Below are 17,144 nucleotides of genomic sequence, written 5' to 3' on the forward strand. Positions count from 1 at the left end.
AGCAGAAACAACTGTTTCATCATTAAGATGACAGATAGGCCAAAAAGGGGAAACGAAATGGGTTCCCACATTAGTAAACTGTTGGGTAGTTTATCAGACACCACCATGTATCTGATGTGGGGAACAACGGCTTGGCTTGGGTTAAGTAACCAGGCCCTTTATCTCTGCTACAGTTGAAGACTCCCTTTGACATAATTTTCAGTGGGACTTTGTGCTTCACTTAAGAGACTCAATTTCATCATCTACAAAATAATGGTTAAGTGTGCAGTGTTATAAGAGTGACAATTATCCAGGTCTCTTGAGTGTTCACACACAAGCAGCTGTTAAGTAGGTTTTTCCTACTGAGAGGATCTGTCACAGGAAATGGACATTCTGTGCTTCTTGCCTTTCTTCTGTAAGGTGACAAGCTCTCTGAGGTGCACAGGTATCCTCCTACTCTGTATGATTTAAGCATTTCAGGCTGAAATGTAATGTGTGTTTATCAAGAGCATTCTTCAACGGGCGTTTAGGCATGAATGTGTTATGATAACCTGAGCATTGCTTAGGGGAACAAATGTTATTTTAACCCAAGAACTTAATTAAGAAATGAAAACTTAAAGCCAACTGTTTGCGCAAACGAAGATGCTGACTGCTTGCCTAGGAAGGAGAGTTTCCAGAATATTCCTAGCTCGAAGTTAACCCTTCAAATTGAACCTTCTGCAAAGCTGATTAGCTGATTTGGTGATAATATAGTTTGCAATGTTGGAGGTCCAGACCCTAATTACAATTTATCGTGAGCCACCTTTAGCTCCCCAAATAGCCTTTTCCTTGCCCATTTCTGTGTCATCTAATGTCCCGAAACTAACAGGCAAAAACATCATGTAATGCATAAACTGACAGAATCCTCGTTTCCACCAATCAGAGGGCTCATGCTGCAGGGATGGCATCTCAGGCCTACAGCAGACTTCTCTACTTTTCTCTCACCCTCCTCACTGATGTTTCCATTAATGTGTGTTTAAGATGTCTTGACTTACAAGCCGCCTTCTTCTGCTACTATAGAAACGTTCATGACATTGCTTCCATGATGGAAAATAGAACTGGGGTGACCTAAGTCTGTGCATCTAAGCCATGGATCCCAAGCCAAATTAATTAACTCTTATCCCCTCTAAGGTCAGTTTTATGTTTTAAAATCAGCACATCTTAATGGGAAAGTACCTGTCTCCCTTTTCCTCTTTTCTTTTTTTTACCTGATTTCTCTCTTTCTTTATCTTTCTATATATAACTTAAATGCTTTAGGATCTAGCAAAGAAAATTTTAAGTTCTTCTACTCACATTAAAACCTAGTCATTAACAATTCTGATGGCTCCTTTTACTTGGAAGTGAGTATAAGACAGAGCTGTGTGTTATTTATGAACAGAGATGACTTAAACATATATATGTATGTGCATGTGCATGTACATGTGCATATGTGTGTATATATATGTATATGTGTCTGTCTGTATGTGTGTATGTATATATGTGTGTATAGTATGTATATGAATGAGAATGTCTACAGTGGGCCTGAAGATCAATATATTCAAATAGTTTGCTATGCAATAAAGGTGGAAATTCATATAAATATGACATGAAATAACTATGTACAAATTAGGGAGGATATCTTAATCAGATAAAATTATCTGAATGAAGTTGGCAGGAAACAACATATTCATAATGGTCTTTACACCAGGAGGTACTTTTGATTATGGGACTGGTAGAAAGAGATCATATGTATCCATAAAATATAGTAGTACACATCTCAAAAGCATTTTAAGCATTTTTGTATATAATAGCTTATCACAAGCCATTCTTTTATCTTAAATTGTCTGTAAAAACTCATGCCCCAGAGAAGGGAAATGCCTGGGGGGGTACTCCTCTCACAAGTGAAGAGCAAAGGGGGTAGGAGGAACCAGAAAGACGCAACATTTGGGATGAAAATAAATAAAATAATTTATTAAAACTTTAAAAAATGATAAGAATTCTGTTCTGTTGGTAAGGAGGCAGGGATAAACTTTAGTAAAAGGAATAAATTCTTCTGTTATGAATAAAATTTCACATTCATGAAAATGAGTATGTTCTGTTGTCAATCACAATTGCCCAAAGAACTTAGATGCCATGAAACAGATGCTGGTTAATTTCATTTGTCTTCTAGTAGTTTAATAAAAGGGGAAAACACTGGAATTTAAAGAAAAACAATAATGACTTCAAATTGGCCTCAAGAGTCACATTATACTTTTAAAATACAGGGAGAGGAAAGGACCAATATTCATTAATTTTGCCAAAACCTGAAAAAATGTTCAATTTCAGTTTGCAGTTTTTCCAAGTTAATAAAATAATTGTCTCTGATACTTTATTTGTTTTGCCTGATAATGCTCACAGGAAGTGTTGACTTTTTATAGAAAAAATAAAATTGAAACCAGACACAGTCTTTGTACTCCATGGGCTTCATTTTTCTTTCATACAAATTATTAAAGAAAGCAGATAAGCCTGGTTTTCCAAAGGTTCTTTTCACTTGACAATTAAAGCACACGTTAGATGTATATCCTCCCACTGCTGAGACACCTAGCCCAAGAAAAACAGGAAGGAATTTTGATTTAAAGACATTTTTTCTCATATTTTTCAATATACACATGTAGAAATGCAATTCAAAAGATGCATTTAATTTCTTTTCAGAAACAAATCCCGGAAAGTACCTATCTGCTCAAAAGGAAATGTTATTTTCAATAGGAAGCTTTGTTTATAGGGATAATTGTCTTTAAAACAAACCAAGTCTGTCCCCCAGGGCATTAATGACTGCCTGTCATAAAGCTGCTACTTAAGGAAGGTTTTGGGACTCTGGTTCATTGGCTTTATTTGCAGAAAGACTGTTGGTGAGTTGGTCTCTCTATGGCCTGAAGGAGTTCTATAGTCCATAAATGCCCCATTAGAAGAACTACCACAGACTTTTCTCTCAGCAGTAAATGTCTTTACAAGTCTATAACTCAGATGTTGTTGGATTTCTTCCTAAGGAAGACCTAAGAGACAGCAAAGTTCAGAACACTTCCATGGGCTAAAGCCAATGTTGAGAATCAAGTCCTTTGCAACTTGTTACAAGGGGCTTAAAAAGGAAAAAAATAATATTTTGTAATTTTTTGGGTTGCTGATATTGACACGAAATTCTGGGAAATGTATCAGGAAAGAGGCAGACCACATATATCCATCACTCAGTAGGAAGTAATAACAAGAGCCAACCTGCAAGACAGAGTCTAGGAAAGACAAAGGAGGAAGAGCAGCCTGCACACAAGTGTAGTTCTCCCCAAGCATATTCACCTTCAGCCAAGGAAGCCTGACGCCAATGTCCTTCCTGCATGAAGGCGATAGGTGTAGGTAAGACCGATAAAGACTCACCTCCACCTTGCTTGGTAAAGTCATGCAATTTTGTTTTTAGGTGAAAATAAAAGGGAAAGAAAGTCATGAGAAAGCTATAGCACTTTTGACCCTGTGCTTTGATAAACATTAACCAATGGATTCTTTCAATTTAGAAAATCTTCGTACTGAATTTTGCCAAAATGTTTAAAAAATTCGGAACTAATTTTACTCTCAAACCATAAATAATTGACACTGAGGTGATACATATTTCATGTTTGAATACAGCACGATAGCTTTTCTTATTTAAAAATGAGGGGAAAGGATAAATTCCAATGGTTAATGAATAATTCTAGTCTGGTTCCAATAACGAAAACACAATTGTCAAAGAATGGATACGTTTGGTAAATATTTAAAAGACATGAATCAAATTCATGCCTAACATTCTTTGTGTCCTAAGGAAGCAGATATTTACAGGCAATAATTCACCATTTTAAAAACTGTATGATGACAATTTCATAATTCATTTATTTGTTATCATTAATTTAAGTTATAATGTATGTCTGATTCAAATCTGTATGTATAGCCTTACTCATATTAATCCTATACTCTTAGATTCAAAAGAGTATGAATTAAAATGGTTTGAAAAAATTAGCAGTACTCTAGGAGGAATTTAATACATTTTTATAGTAATTGAAGTTTGAGTTGTTGATGACAGTAATAATTACAGTTTATCAAAAGTTCAGTAAACTTTGCTTATGCTATGTTGAGTCCCTGTGTCACCCCTCAAGGTAGATGCAGAAGGTAAGGTGTTAGTTAATATAAGAGGTAGACACTGTGAGTTAAGTAATTTCCCCAGAAGTGAACTCCTACTGAATGGCAGATTAAAAACTTGACCTATTGTTACAGATTCATTTTAGGACCATGTTTTTAAACTTTGAACTCCCACACTCACATTTGAGTAGAATCACATAAATGGAGAGAGGTCTTAGAAACAAACCTACTATTCCAGTTCCCCAAAACAATCCTGAAAGACAAGGTTCTATGTTTTACTGAACTGACATGTTTCAGTTGAACAAAGAATGGGGGTTATGTCTTAATAGAAGTCTATTTCAAGATGGAAGGGATTACTGGGGATAGTTTTGCTTATAGTCCTTTTTTCTTTCACTTTAAGAGCAAAAAAATGTTAGAAAGTCAAATCAAGAACTACACAGAAATTTTAATGTAAAAATAATGAAAAACTTCTACCCTTAAAATGGCTCTAAAAGTTTCCCTCTGTACTTGGCAAATGCTCACTTTGATTTGAGAAATGTGACAATCCCTAGTCATTGCACCAAGAAAAGTCTTGGCTGGTCATATGTGAAGGTTATATGGAACCACTTCCAGTCAGAGCTCGACAACTTGAAACCACATGAGAGAGGCCACAACTGGTATCCATCTTGCTCAATGACCTGTGGCCCTGCACAGCTTCCTGTCCTGATCATGTATCCAGCCTGGGTCGGAGTTCTAGTTTTTCCCACTAGGAACAAATTCAAGAGTGCATAACAGATCACCAAATAATTATAATAATACATTTTCTCTCTATTAAGCATATGGAAATAATTTACTGAACATGATTTATGAATGTTTTGTGTCTAACGAAAATAATGCCTTTAATGTAAACATTTTTAAATAACTCAAAAGCATCTAAAAGTGCAAGGGTTTATCATGTGTTGTGCATGAAGATAACCTCATGATAAAACATGAAAAGGCACTGTAAATTCTCCATCTTACCATTTTATACTCCTTCCAGCCCCTCTGGAAATCTAGGCTTCCATCCTCACGGTGTTGTATTACTGTCCATCCTCCCCCATTCACATCCATATTGCAAAATACCTGGGAAACAACAGGAAAATAATGGAAAGTGGAAATTACATACTTCTTTTAAAAATGTAGATCTGATACGTTTCAAAACATACATAGGATGGGCAGGCCTCTCCTGGAAGAAGAGGAAAACAACATTCCACACACATTTATTGGTTACTTTTCCCACAAGTCACATTTTTACCGCACCTGATAAAGTTCCATTAGAAATGTTTAATTATTTCTAAAAATTTAAATTGTCCAGCTGAAAATTAATAACCTTAATCTCAGACCACAATATAGTTTTCGAGGTTGAGATGTAGGTCAGTGGTAGCACGCTCGTCTTGTATGTGCGAAGCTCTGTTCAAGGTCAACCCCTAGTAAACCCTGACAAACTTAAAAATCTCAAATTGAATTAGGCACTTGTGGAAATTTACATTTAAAAAAATTACTCACGTTCCCAATGTTACATATTTTTTGGCCAATATATGAAGTTCAATATCACTAATGTTTTATTAAAATATTACTGCAATTAAGAATAAAAGATTCAGTTTTTGTATTTTATTGCAGGACTCATGCTTACATACTGTATTACATATGTTAATAATTACTCTTGATTGTTGAATGCTACACAGGGGACAACATTTGGTGAATGAATTGTTAAAAAATACATTGTTTAAATTTTAGTCATGAACAATGTGACTGAGTGTGTACCTCTTGACTGTGGCAAACTTTTCTTCTCCATGTAGAATAGTCATTCAAAGATTTAATGATTATTTCACGTATTCTATGTACAAGATCATTTATTTTAAAACAGATTGTTTCTCCCCATATAGCTGTAATGGCATTTGCAGAAATACGTTGCAAAGTGATTACTCTGGAAAGCAGTCACTGTGACTCATGACATGTGCAGCTGGCAGTTTGATTCATCAAGAGTTGGAATCTGAGGAATACCATTCATCCATCAATCGAATAATAAAGCATATTGAATGGTGAAATGTGTGAAAGGGAGGCAGCAGCAGCAAGCTGGCACTGTAGCAGGATCTTTTCCCTGAGGCACTGTGTTAGAGCACAGATGGTCAAAGGGTAGAAAAACAATGGCAAGAACTGTCATGCACAGCCAAATTGTTTCCTCTATTTCCTAGGAGTGAAAGAACTAAGACATGTGTGCCTGCGCGTGCATATGAAGTAGAACACCTGGTCTCCTGAGGGCTCTACCTCTACCCTATGTCTTTATTATCGTAGAAATTGACCCATCTCCAAATTCATACATTTGAATTCCCTTTCTATTTCCAAGATCACTCTCTGCTTTTCTTCTACCTTTCTGCATCTGCTGTGTGTCCTCACCATGACTCCTCACAAGTCGCCCCTCAATGCTAATATATTCACCCACTTGTTCTTTCATTCAATCTGCATTCTTTGGCATTGAGTCTATATTACAATAGAGGAAATTATGATAAATAGCAGATGGATTATGTTTTCAAAACACCTTGACATTTCTATACTGATTGCTCTCATAGGGGTAAGAAGGCAGCAGAGTCCATAATTTTCCAACTTCTGTGACCTCAGGAATAATAGCAGTAATGATATAAATAGACAACACAAAGATCTAACAAGTGAGAAAAGAAACGATTGTCTTTTAGGACATTGTGTTGTATGTAGCTTGGTCACACAATAGGGTATCAAAGGGTAGTTAGAAATGAGCTACTGGACACAGACCAAGGGTATATGAATAAGAAAATGGGAGGATGGGGAAGAGTCTTAACAATGACAAGATTACTTACATCAGATTACTTGAACACTGAATGTGCATTTTATAACTTGATTCAGAACAGCTTATGAAGGTACACTTATTATATCCACTCTACAAATGCAACACTGAGATTTAAAATATTGCAGTAGCCTACAGTTATTGGTAGTAGCCTACCAATTAGCCTAATACTTAGCAATTATGCTGAATCCAGATTTGAGCTGGAATATAACAAAGAACATGGGTTTGAACCCTCTGTATGACTAATTCAAATTTATTGTTAGCAAATAACTAAAAGCAACTGTTAATATTATGAAGATCAACTGATATATAAAAAATAAAGAAAAAGCGATTAGGGATGTGAGGGAGCAGTCGATGAAGAGGTTTTAGTAGATAATTGCTATATAGACAATATACATCAGTAAGTTATAGATGGGCACATATTTGATTTTATTTGTAATCTTCAGTTTCTTATGTAGTAACCAATTGTAGAGATTAAATTAAATTCATTGCATCCACAGATAAGAAAATGTGATTAGTGGAATCCCCCCAAAAATGAGTTATATGTGGAGTTGTGAAGGAGATGAATCAACATTTCAGAGAAGTCAAGTTAAATGAATCAATAAAAATACCTACAAACTTGAAAAGGAGGAGGCATTGGTGACCTGGCCCCAGAGATTTCAGAATCCTTATAAAGTTAACTCAGGTAGAAAACTTTAAGTGGAACATAGAAATTCCAAAGAAACACTCAGGGCCACTAACAGTTGAATGTAACGGAAGTTAGAATATCAAGGAAACATTCTGCTGTGCGAAAGCAATGTCACTGATTTCTTAATGAAACTTCAAACAGTATTAATTGATTAATACAAAGAATCTCTGTTATCTATGTATTTATACATATGTATGAATGATTCTATCTACCTACCATCTGTCCACGCGTCTCTCTCTCTCTCTCTCTCTCTCTCTCTCTCTCTCTCTCTCTCTCTCTCTCTCTGTCTGTCTATATATTTCCATTTCCCTCATCCCTGCCCCACTGGAACTGTAGCCACCAACAAAGTTGATGTCCAAAGCTATAAATTCTACCCACATACTCAGGAACATTATAACCACATTTGTACATTTACAATGTATAGAGAAAACTTTGCTCTGAGTTTCTAAGGATGGTTACTTATAAATATAATTCTATGTACTTTGTTCTAAATCACTCCCAGCTTTTTCCTGAACTACAGCTTTCCTTTTAAAAGGAGGCATTCAACAGCAGCTGAAAATATTAAGTGCTGAGAATACATTTTGGGAAGACCCAGAGAAAAACAGAGGGAAAGGTGTTAAGGGATTTAAAGTAAGTCCGATTCGTGTGAACATGCAACAGTAATGATGATAGCAGATGGCACTGCAGGGATATAAGGACAACAGAACTAAGCTGACTTGATGGTTAGATAAACCTGTAATTTGGCTTTCTCTAAATTGTGTGTGTGTGTGTGTGTGTGTGTGTCTGTGTCTGTGTGTCTGTGTGTGTGTCTGTGTGAGAGTGTGTGTGTGTCTGTGTGTTTGAGTGTGTGTGTGTGTCTGTGTGTGTGTGTGTGTCTGTGTTTGTGTGTCTGTGTGTGTGTGTGTGTCAAGATTAAGGGCACTGAGAACTCAGGATTTGGAATAAGTCCTCTTAGATCTTAGATATATTTTAAAGACAATACAATACATGTTTTTATTCTTCATTACTTATTGGCTGCATTTAGCATAATATTGACTGCACTGAAGTATTGTAATACATGACATTGAATATTATCTACATTATTTATAACATTATGACTAAAATGCACTTTTCAAAACCAAATTATGCAACTGTTCAACAGATTTGCCTTATGAGCATGATTACTGGATTCTGTGTGTTACTACTGATATCCTGATGACTGATCGTGCTAATTTTTAATTTATGTCTACTTAAGAAGTTGGATTTAGTCTTGAAGAAAGAACGAAAACCCAATTTTTTAAATTTATAGTCAGAAGAAAAATAAAGAGTCCCTTCTTAACATACTAAGGACATTCCATGGAATAAATTATCAGTTTCAGGAGGATCCGAGACATGGGAGACCTGAGGAGTTCATTTGCTGGTCTTGTGTGGTCTGTGCTATCTGGCATGTTTTTCCTGTGGACGGGGGCCCTGCTCCATTTGCTATGTCTGATGCACTATTCATTCTATGACTGGGGCTTAGCTCTGTCCAAGAAAAGGCTGAACTGGCTTCTTCCCCAGGCGAGGTCAAAGCGCTCAAGCATTAAACACCTTTTAACTTAATACAGAGATTTAAATCCAAACAAAAAAGGGGAATTTGATTCACATAGTTTTTATGCTTCTATGCTTTATACAAATTGGAATGATTAACCTTCTGAATACTAATTATTTTTCCATAACCATAAATGGAAGAGACTTAACACATTTGTTACAGTACTTTTTCAAGAATTAGAGGCATTGTGCGTTCAGGAACAAATTTTTAATATTTTACAATAAGACTTATGATTTAATGGTTTGTTTTTGGCTGAAGCTAAACTGACTACAGGGCATTTGGCTTTAAACACTTGTGAAATGAAAAGAGAAATTCTGTTTCCCACTACTGTGCCTTGAAGGGAATGCAGAGGGAAATAACCACAAACCATGAATACTGCGAAACAAAAGAAAGATATAAAAGATAGAATTCTCATTTTCTATCTGCCTGAAAACTAAATCATCCTAAACTACTGCTTTTGCCTTCCACAGGACATTTAAAACAATGCTTTCTAACTCTAGCTATTGTCTCGTTATTTGACATGAAACAATGTCAGTCAAAGTAGACTGTGGCAGCATGCACCAGACCTTCAAAGGTTCAAGACAGATGAGATCCCAGTGGTCAGAGAAGTAAGTAGACAGGAGCTCCCATCCCTAACCAAGAAGCCATCTCCAACTGACATCTGCTTACAAAGGAAAAAATTCTTCAATGCAGTCTCACTGGGTGGATTAACCACACTTAATGGTAGACCCAATTCCCAAGAGTAGAAGCCTAAAACAAAAGGAAATCACAAATATTTTGTAGATTTTTAGTTCCATAGTGCTGTGTCTGGCCATTTTTTTATATTACTGGTTTTTTGTTTGTATGTTATGGCTTCTGAATTTGTTTTTGTATTGTTTTGTTGTGTGTATGTGTGTGTATAGAGTGTGTGCGTGTATGGTGTATGGTGTGTGTGTGTGTGTGTGTGTGTGTGTTATGTTTTCTCTTATTCTCTTTTATTCTGGTTTATTCTCTCATTTTCTAAAGAAAGGCAGAAGGCATGGGGTTGGGTGGTGGATGGGAAGAAAAGGATCTGGAAAGAGTTGGGGAAAGGAATCATGGTTATGAGATAGAACATTAAAAGTATTTTTACTTAAATAAATAAGTAAATAAATATATATAAGTAAATAGTTCTGGTCTATTACAGTTCCAATATCTCCTAATAGATGAGCATTTGCTGTTATCCACTTTTTTCTGTTATCTTAACTAGTCTAATTTTATTGATTGCTTCATATTCCATATCAGACACACTTAATTGCTAGTATTGCTAGTATTTCCAGACTTGAGTATATGTAACCTCTGATAAACTTGTGAGATTATTACAAAAAAAAAAGAAAAGAGATGAGCTTTCTCTCAGAATATTCAAGAGTTGTAGCAACTGTTTTGTTGGCCATACTGCAGTCAATTAGAAGGGCCAAATGATAAATTTCTCCATTCCTATTAGTTTATAAATTTAATAATCAGCTTCTGAAATTCTTATAAAAAACTAATGAATATGTGTTTTTCCAAGGGCATGTTAAATGGTTGTAATAAGAGATTTCAAACAAAATGTGTTACCAGTCTTAAACAGTGTAGGTATTTCAATCTGAGTCAAAGAACAATACTGATTCTTGTGAAAGAGCTCTGCTAGGCACGGCAGCCTTCTGTTACCTATGTGTCAGGCCAGCAGGGGGAACAACATTCCTGATGTAAATAAAGAAAAAAAGAAAAAAGGAAATGAAGTGTGCAAAAATCATGATGAGTGAAGAAAAGGAATTCTGTTAGTGGAAAGAAAAAATATATTCCTTTAAACTCCTAATGACAATACTTTTAGTTTACACAATGAAAAGGCAGGAAGACCCTATTCTAATGTGGCTGGCTCTTACATTGAGTTCCTCAACAGAGTGTTTTAAAATTACACTTCCACAAATAATGGATTTTGTACCAATGGAGCTTCAAAGATGTACTTTAATACATAAAATCTAAATTATTAAATCAATAAGGTCAAGTATCATTTGGATGAAAGTTAAGTGTGAAATGCACACTCGATGAGTTAGGAATAATTACTCTTTCCACTCTAATGGGAGCAATGGTTTAGCATGTAACCTGGATATTGTTTGGTTCTCAAGATGGTTTGGAGAGCTGAATCGTGCTTCTGTATAAATTAGGTGTATGAATGGAGGTTAACAGAATGATTGACATTTTGTTCTACTGTCCTTCAAGGAATTCACAGTAGTATCAGTGGTGGAATGAAACAAATCTAAGGACTTGCTCTCCTCTATCTGCCTCCCAGGCTTAACACTTGAAAATTATTTTATGTTTATATTCATGGAAATAACAGAATCTTGAGGAGTCCATAGGAGAGTCACTTAATTTTTTAAGTTAACTTATTAGATACAGGCCTATTGCAAGCTATTTAGGACTCTTGTTTTGCTACCGTGTAGATTAAATGTATTTACCATTAACTCCCTTATCTCCCCAAGAACAAATTGTTATGGTTACATGCTCCTGGAATAGTGTGTGTGTGTGTGTGTGTGTGTGTGTGTGTGTGTGTGTGTGTACTTATTTTCGGACATCCAAAAGCCCTTCCCTACCATCAGTTATTCTCATCTCTTGTATGTTCATATATTTGTATGTTTCTTTGTTTTATTTATTTTAAATCATACAATACTTGATCCAAAGAATGTTACCCAGAATGCACACAGAAAAAGCAGGTGAAATCAAAGAGCTTTTGTGAGTGGTTGAGGTGGGAACACAGAGGGTTACACATGTAATCTTTCCCCCATCTGGTGCCTTCTGCCCCATCTTTTCCACTCCCACATCTAGAGCAAAACTGAAGGCTCCTTTCAAGAAGAAAGTGCTATCTCAAGAAAGAAGAAAACAGGTGACAGCCATATCCTGTAGTCCTTATTGAAATCAGGGTCAAGAGACAGGCATATAAAGAGATCCAGCCTTTGATTGGACCAGGACTCTAGACCGGACATCAGGTCTTGGAGTTGCATGATATGTGGCACATTGTAATCCAAGATTTAACTCCCTTGCTTACCAAAAGGTCCTGAAGTCAGGAAAACTGCTTAATGATGCCAGATTGACATCCTGATGATGTCATGGCCAGTTCTTTTTTTTTTCATGGCTTTTCTTCATTTGTTCATTCTAGTGCTGATTTATTAAGGACCAACCAACTGTATCGGAAAACATGTTTGGCATGTTTGTAAAAATAAGGCCACAGTCCCTACTTTGTAGAACATTAATTATAGAAATGTCATGCAAAATTTTCTGGGGAAATCCAAGAAGGCCAAATAATTTGCATTTCCTACAGGACTCAAAGAAAATGAAGATGCATAAATAGGTGTGGTAAAGGGCAGGGGAAAACATTTAATCCAATAATGGGCATCTGTCTTTGAGTCTTCCAAATGCAGCAAAACTTTTACATGTTGAAGCACAGGTAGGTCTGCTGCCTCTGATCCCGCTGCCTTTGGCTGCCTCACCTAAAGGTTCCTACGTAACCTCCTCCAGAGAGCCACCTCTAGCACTGTACTCTAACACCAGTCTTCTCTACTACAGAGAATTGTTTGTTTTATACTTATGTTGAGTGTAACTGGCAACTGAGTCACATCTCATTAACGGTGCTGAAGGACGGCCTAGATGGACAAATGCGAAGGGGGTCTCTAGAAGATAGGATAGCAAGATGCTGCTTAACTGCTTCCAAGTTTCCTTTGGGCACTGATCACCATGAAGAGTAGTACGTTCTTCTCATGGGCACTCAAGTAACTATGAGAGGCGCAACCTTTCACAATTGTGGGATAAGATAGGCTACATTTTTTTCCGTGTTAACCAGAGCAATAATTCTGTAAATCCCTAGAGCTGACCTGCCCTCTAGCTCAATGGTACATACTCCCTGACATCTTGGGAATTTGAAAGATCACTTCTAATGTGTTCTCTTGTACAGAGGGGAGATGGGACAACAGCATGCAGTTTGTGCAAAGAAGAATGTCTGAGCACATCCAAGAAACAGAAGAAAACAAAAGTTTATGTGATGAACAGATTAGGGGTAACTGTACCAGAGAATGTCGACAGAATATGGGTTTCATCTCTATGAACCATAGAATCGTGTGTGTGTGTGGGGGGGTGAGTGTATGTCTGTGTGTGTGTCTGTGTGTGTGCAAGTGTGTGTGTCAATATGTATCCAATGTGCATCATGTTCAAAAACTCACAAATTTCTTTGATTAGATAGCAATTTACCCAGGATCTGCTTTACATCGCATAAACAAGCACTTCTGGTCTTACCTTTTTGGGTTCTGGCATATTATTAAAATAAATAGTGTAGATTCCACTCTTATTAAAACCAGCTTGATATACATCTGCACAGTCTCGAAATGGTTTCTCTTCTTCTCTTTTTCCTCCCTTTAGCAAAACTGTACATTAAGAGAGAAAGATTTAATATGTAAATAAGAATATGAGTATTATGACCACCCAATGGACTACAAACATAGCAGGTCTTTGTTACCTTCACACAATACCGACACTGCATATACTGAAAAATAAAATATACTGCCTATGAAATAACTGGGAACTTTAAGATACTGAGAGAAAAACCTGTGGATCAATTTCCAATTACTTACTAATTTTATATCAATTTCTTTATTTTGGTTTTGCTATATCTTCAAAACTTCATAATGACATTATTATGTAATGCTTCCCATTTTTAGCAATTTATGTCCATGTTTCCTATTAAATTTATGAACCAGTCCTATTTAAATTTCAAAGAAAAGTTTGATTTATTTGTTGCATTGTTGGAAATTCCATGTTAGCTATATGCTCTACCAATGAGTTAGATACTGCTCAAATCCCAGGGTTAAAAAGATGCCCAAACAATTAAATGTATAAATTCTAATTAATTCTTTGAGAACTTTCTATCTTCATATGGTAGCTTTTGATTGAGTCACCCCTTACTTCTTCTAGTGCCTCCCATTCCCACCCTCTTGACTTTCTGTTGTTGTTGTTGTTGTTGTTGTTGTTGTTGTTGTTGTTTTGTAATGACTCACACAGTCAGATACGTTATGCCCATATACTGGTCAGTGTAGGGCTACCCACTGGAACATAGTCGACCTACCAGGAGCTGCACTCTTAAATAAAAGTAATTCTCCTTCCCTTAGAATTCGCCATAGGAATCCCTGTTTCCCCTATGCTAGAATGTTAACTGGCTTGGCTGCATGAAGGTCTAATGGAGGCGATCATAGCTGCTTTGAGTAATGTGGTTCTGTCATGACAGAACAACATTGCTTCCTCCAGCCTTCCCTGACCTCTGCCTCTTAAGACTTTGCCTTCCTCTCTTTTGCAATGGCTCCTGAGTCTCTGTGAAACGGGTTGATTACTATGTCCCACTTCTAGCTGAACCCTTCACAGACACTTATTTTCTGCACTATGACCAGTTGTGAGTTTCTGCATTGACCACCAGCCACTGTGCAAAGACATTTCTCCAGGGATGTCTGAGAGCTGGGTTAGAGAAAGAAATTCAGAGTTTGACACTGCATCCATTTTGCATCATAATAGTACATTTAGCCCTAAGGCTTGTGGCCTCTGTAGCCATGGGTTGTTGGGTACATTTACAGTACCAGACATTCTTCTCTTCTTGTAGAGTAGGCAACAGTACAATCAGAATGAAGTTGCTTACTCTCATGACACTTGTAACCTTATCACACTCTTGGAACTATACAGAGAATAGCTCTAATTAAATTTATAGGCTCTTCTGATTTCTAGAATTTAAAGTAATGGAATTCTAAATTTATTCCTAAATTTAATTCCTAAATACTAGTAGTTTGCTCATTTTGTGTCATCTATGTGATGATTTGACTTCAGGATATTAAATAACACACAGAGCTCAATTAAAATTTCTAGGTTTTTAAATTGGCTTATAAATTTATAAACTTTATGTTTCTCTTTCTCCGTATGTTTGCGTCTTTATTGACATAGGGTTTCTTTGTATAGCTCTGGCTGTCCTGGAACTCACACCATAGACCAGGTTGGCTTTGAAATTAGAGATGTGCTTGTCTCTGCCTGTGCCACTACACCTGGTTATTGTTTTATACTTTCAAAATCTAGGTGTTGTAATAACTTTGACTTTAGTTATTTTTTTTTAATTTCTAGGACTCTTTCATCTAAGCCCACATAACACTACTGCCTGTGTTTGATCATTTAAAACATCCACATTACATTTGATGTTTGAATTCTTTCTTTAAAGAAGTACTTTGGCCATGTCATTATTCCATTGTAATGAAAGCTAATAATGAGGTTTTTAATGAGAAAAGCCTATTTCATTCAATGAGTTTCTCCCATTCTTAAGTTGTCACTAGTAAAATAAAAGTACAAATTGACCATTTAATAGTTTTTGGCTAGAGACATATGTGCTGTATAAAACATTAATGACAATATTTTCTAACTAATATATAATATTTTAAAATTGGTTTCATTTAATTAAAAATTTTTGTAGGGGTACTCTGTAGTTAATGAATGTTTTCAATTATTTTAATTCACAATGTTTCTATAAAATAAAAAACATCAAATATCCACCATAAGTAACTGCTATTAAATGGATTTGATGATGTGAAAAGGCTCTAAAATACTGGCTTGATTTAAATGTAACTTAATAACATTTTCCCTTTATAAGTAATAAGCAATCTAGTCTTTATCGAATGAGTAATGCTAATGTAAATATTTTAAACTTTTAAAACTGCTAGATTATCTTCCAAGAAAGCAAAGTATTTGTGTGAGGTACATTGCTATAGTGTAAAAAATATAATGCTTAATAATTCATCATTTTATATGCAACTAATACCTGTACTAATTGTTTTTGCATAGTTATATCCAAAGCAATATTCTAGCATGATTATAAAAACAACATAGTCAACACAGAATAAGTGCACACACTGGAAGGTTTCATAGTGAAGCATGGTTCTTGTTTTGTTTGTTTGTTTCTATCCTGTCTAAATGTATGCAAAGAGCCATTTAAAACATATAGGTAGATGTTTACTAAAAATGTCATTTTTAATGACACTGAACATCTCAATGACATATCTAAAGACAAAGAAACAGTTTGGTAGAATTTGCTTATGAAACCTCTATGTTGGGCCATTAGTTTTCAAAATTGATTGTTCCTACACATTTTATACTTGATCTCTTCTTAGTGCAAAAGTGAAAATTATCTTCATCAAATGTCCCTAACAGTACTGTGGAGGAAGACAACATAAAACTTATTATGACATATGAAGATGAAAGACAGAGGAAAATGTGGTAAATTGAAACCCATGGGGGAAACTCAGTTTCCTTTTTAGGGTGAGAAAAGAAGAAAGTTCTTTATCTAGCAAGAAAATGTTTCTCCCATTGAACACCACTTCCTGTTCTCCTGTATGTGGTTATTTAAGGGAAACACAATTTCCCTCCTTTCTTCACTTCCTGTGCCCTTTGCTTTTCCACTTCAGGAAGATGTGGGTGAAAGGGTTGTGGTGTGGTAGGGAAACCTTTTCACAGACACAAGGAAGGGACAGGTTGTTTATTATATTACATTGTGGAATTTGTGGCAGTGCTGTCTAAATTAGTAGCATAAATTCTCTACCTAGGACAATATACTATGATTAAATTTTTGTTGTTGTGGCAATATGAGTGGCATAAATCTTCAATTTGATCTATGTTTGAATCAGCATTTTTGAAAATCTGGCAGATACTCTCTCCATAAGAAACTTTCTTTCCCCACAACTAGGCTGCTTCTTCTAGATCATTATGATTTTTTTCTTGAAAACTTTGATTTAGGCTATATTTTTGATGGTTAAAATATTGAAAAAATGAACTTAATTGAAAAGATTCATTCACTGCATATTTTTAGTATTTTTATTTTATTTGGGGCTTAAAGAAGAACCCAT

The 17,144-nt window shown here is 35.7% G+C and overlaps 1 protein-coding gene across 4 annotated transcripts in view; it reads right to left on the reverse strand.

The window, feature by feature from the left end:
* Angpt1 (angiopoietin 1) overlaps window positions 1–17,144 on the reverse strand; it is a 248,746-nt gene that overhangs the window by 52,654 nt on the left and 178,948 nt on the right. For all 4 annotated transcript variants that reach the window (XM_087559330.1, XM_087559332.1, XM_087559331.1 and 1 more), the window contains 2 exon segments: window positions 13,516–13,643; window positions 5,134–5,235 (listed from right to left, as the gene is read on the reverse strand). In XM_087559330.1, coding sequence (XP_087415456.1) covers window positions 5,134–5,235; window positions 13,516–13,643 — 230 coding nt within the window.

This window comes from Rattus norvegicus, chromosome 7 (genome assembly GCF_021556685.1).
Source record: "Rattus norvegicus strain SHRSP/BbbUtx chromosome 7, alternate assembly SHRSP_T2T, whole genome shotgun sequence".
Taxonomy (NCBI): domain Eukaryota; kingdom Metazoa; phylum Chordata; class Mammalia; order Rodentia; family Muridae; genus Rattus; species Rattus norvegicus.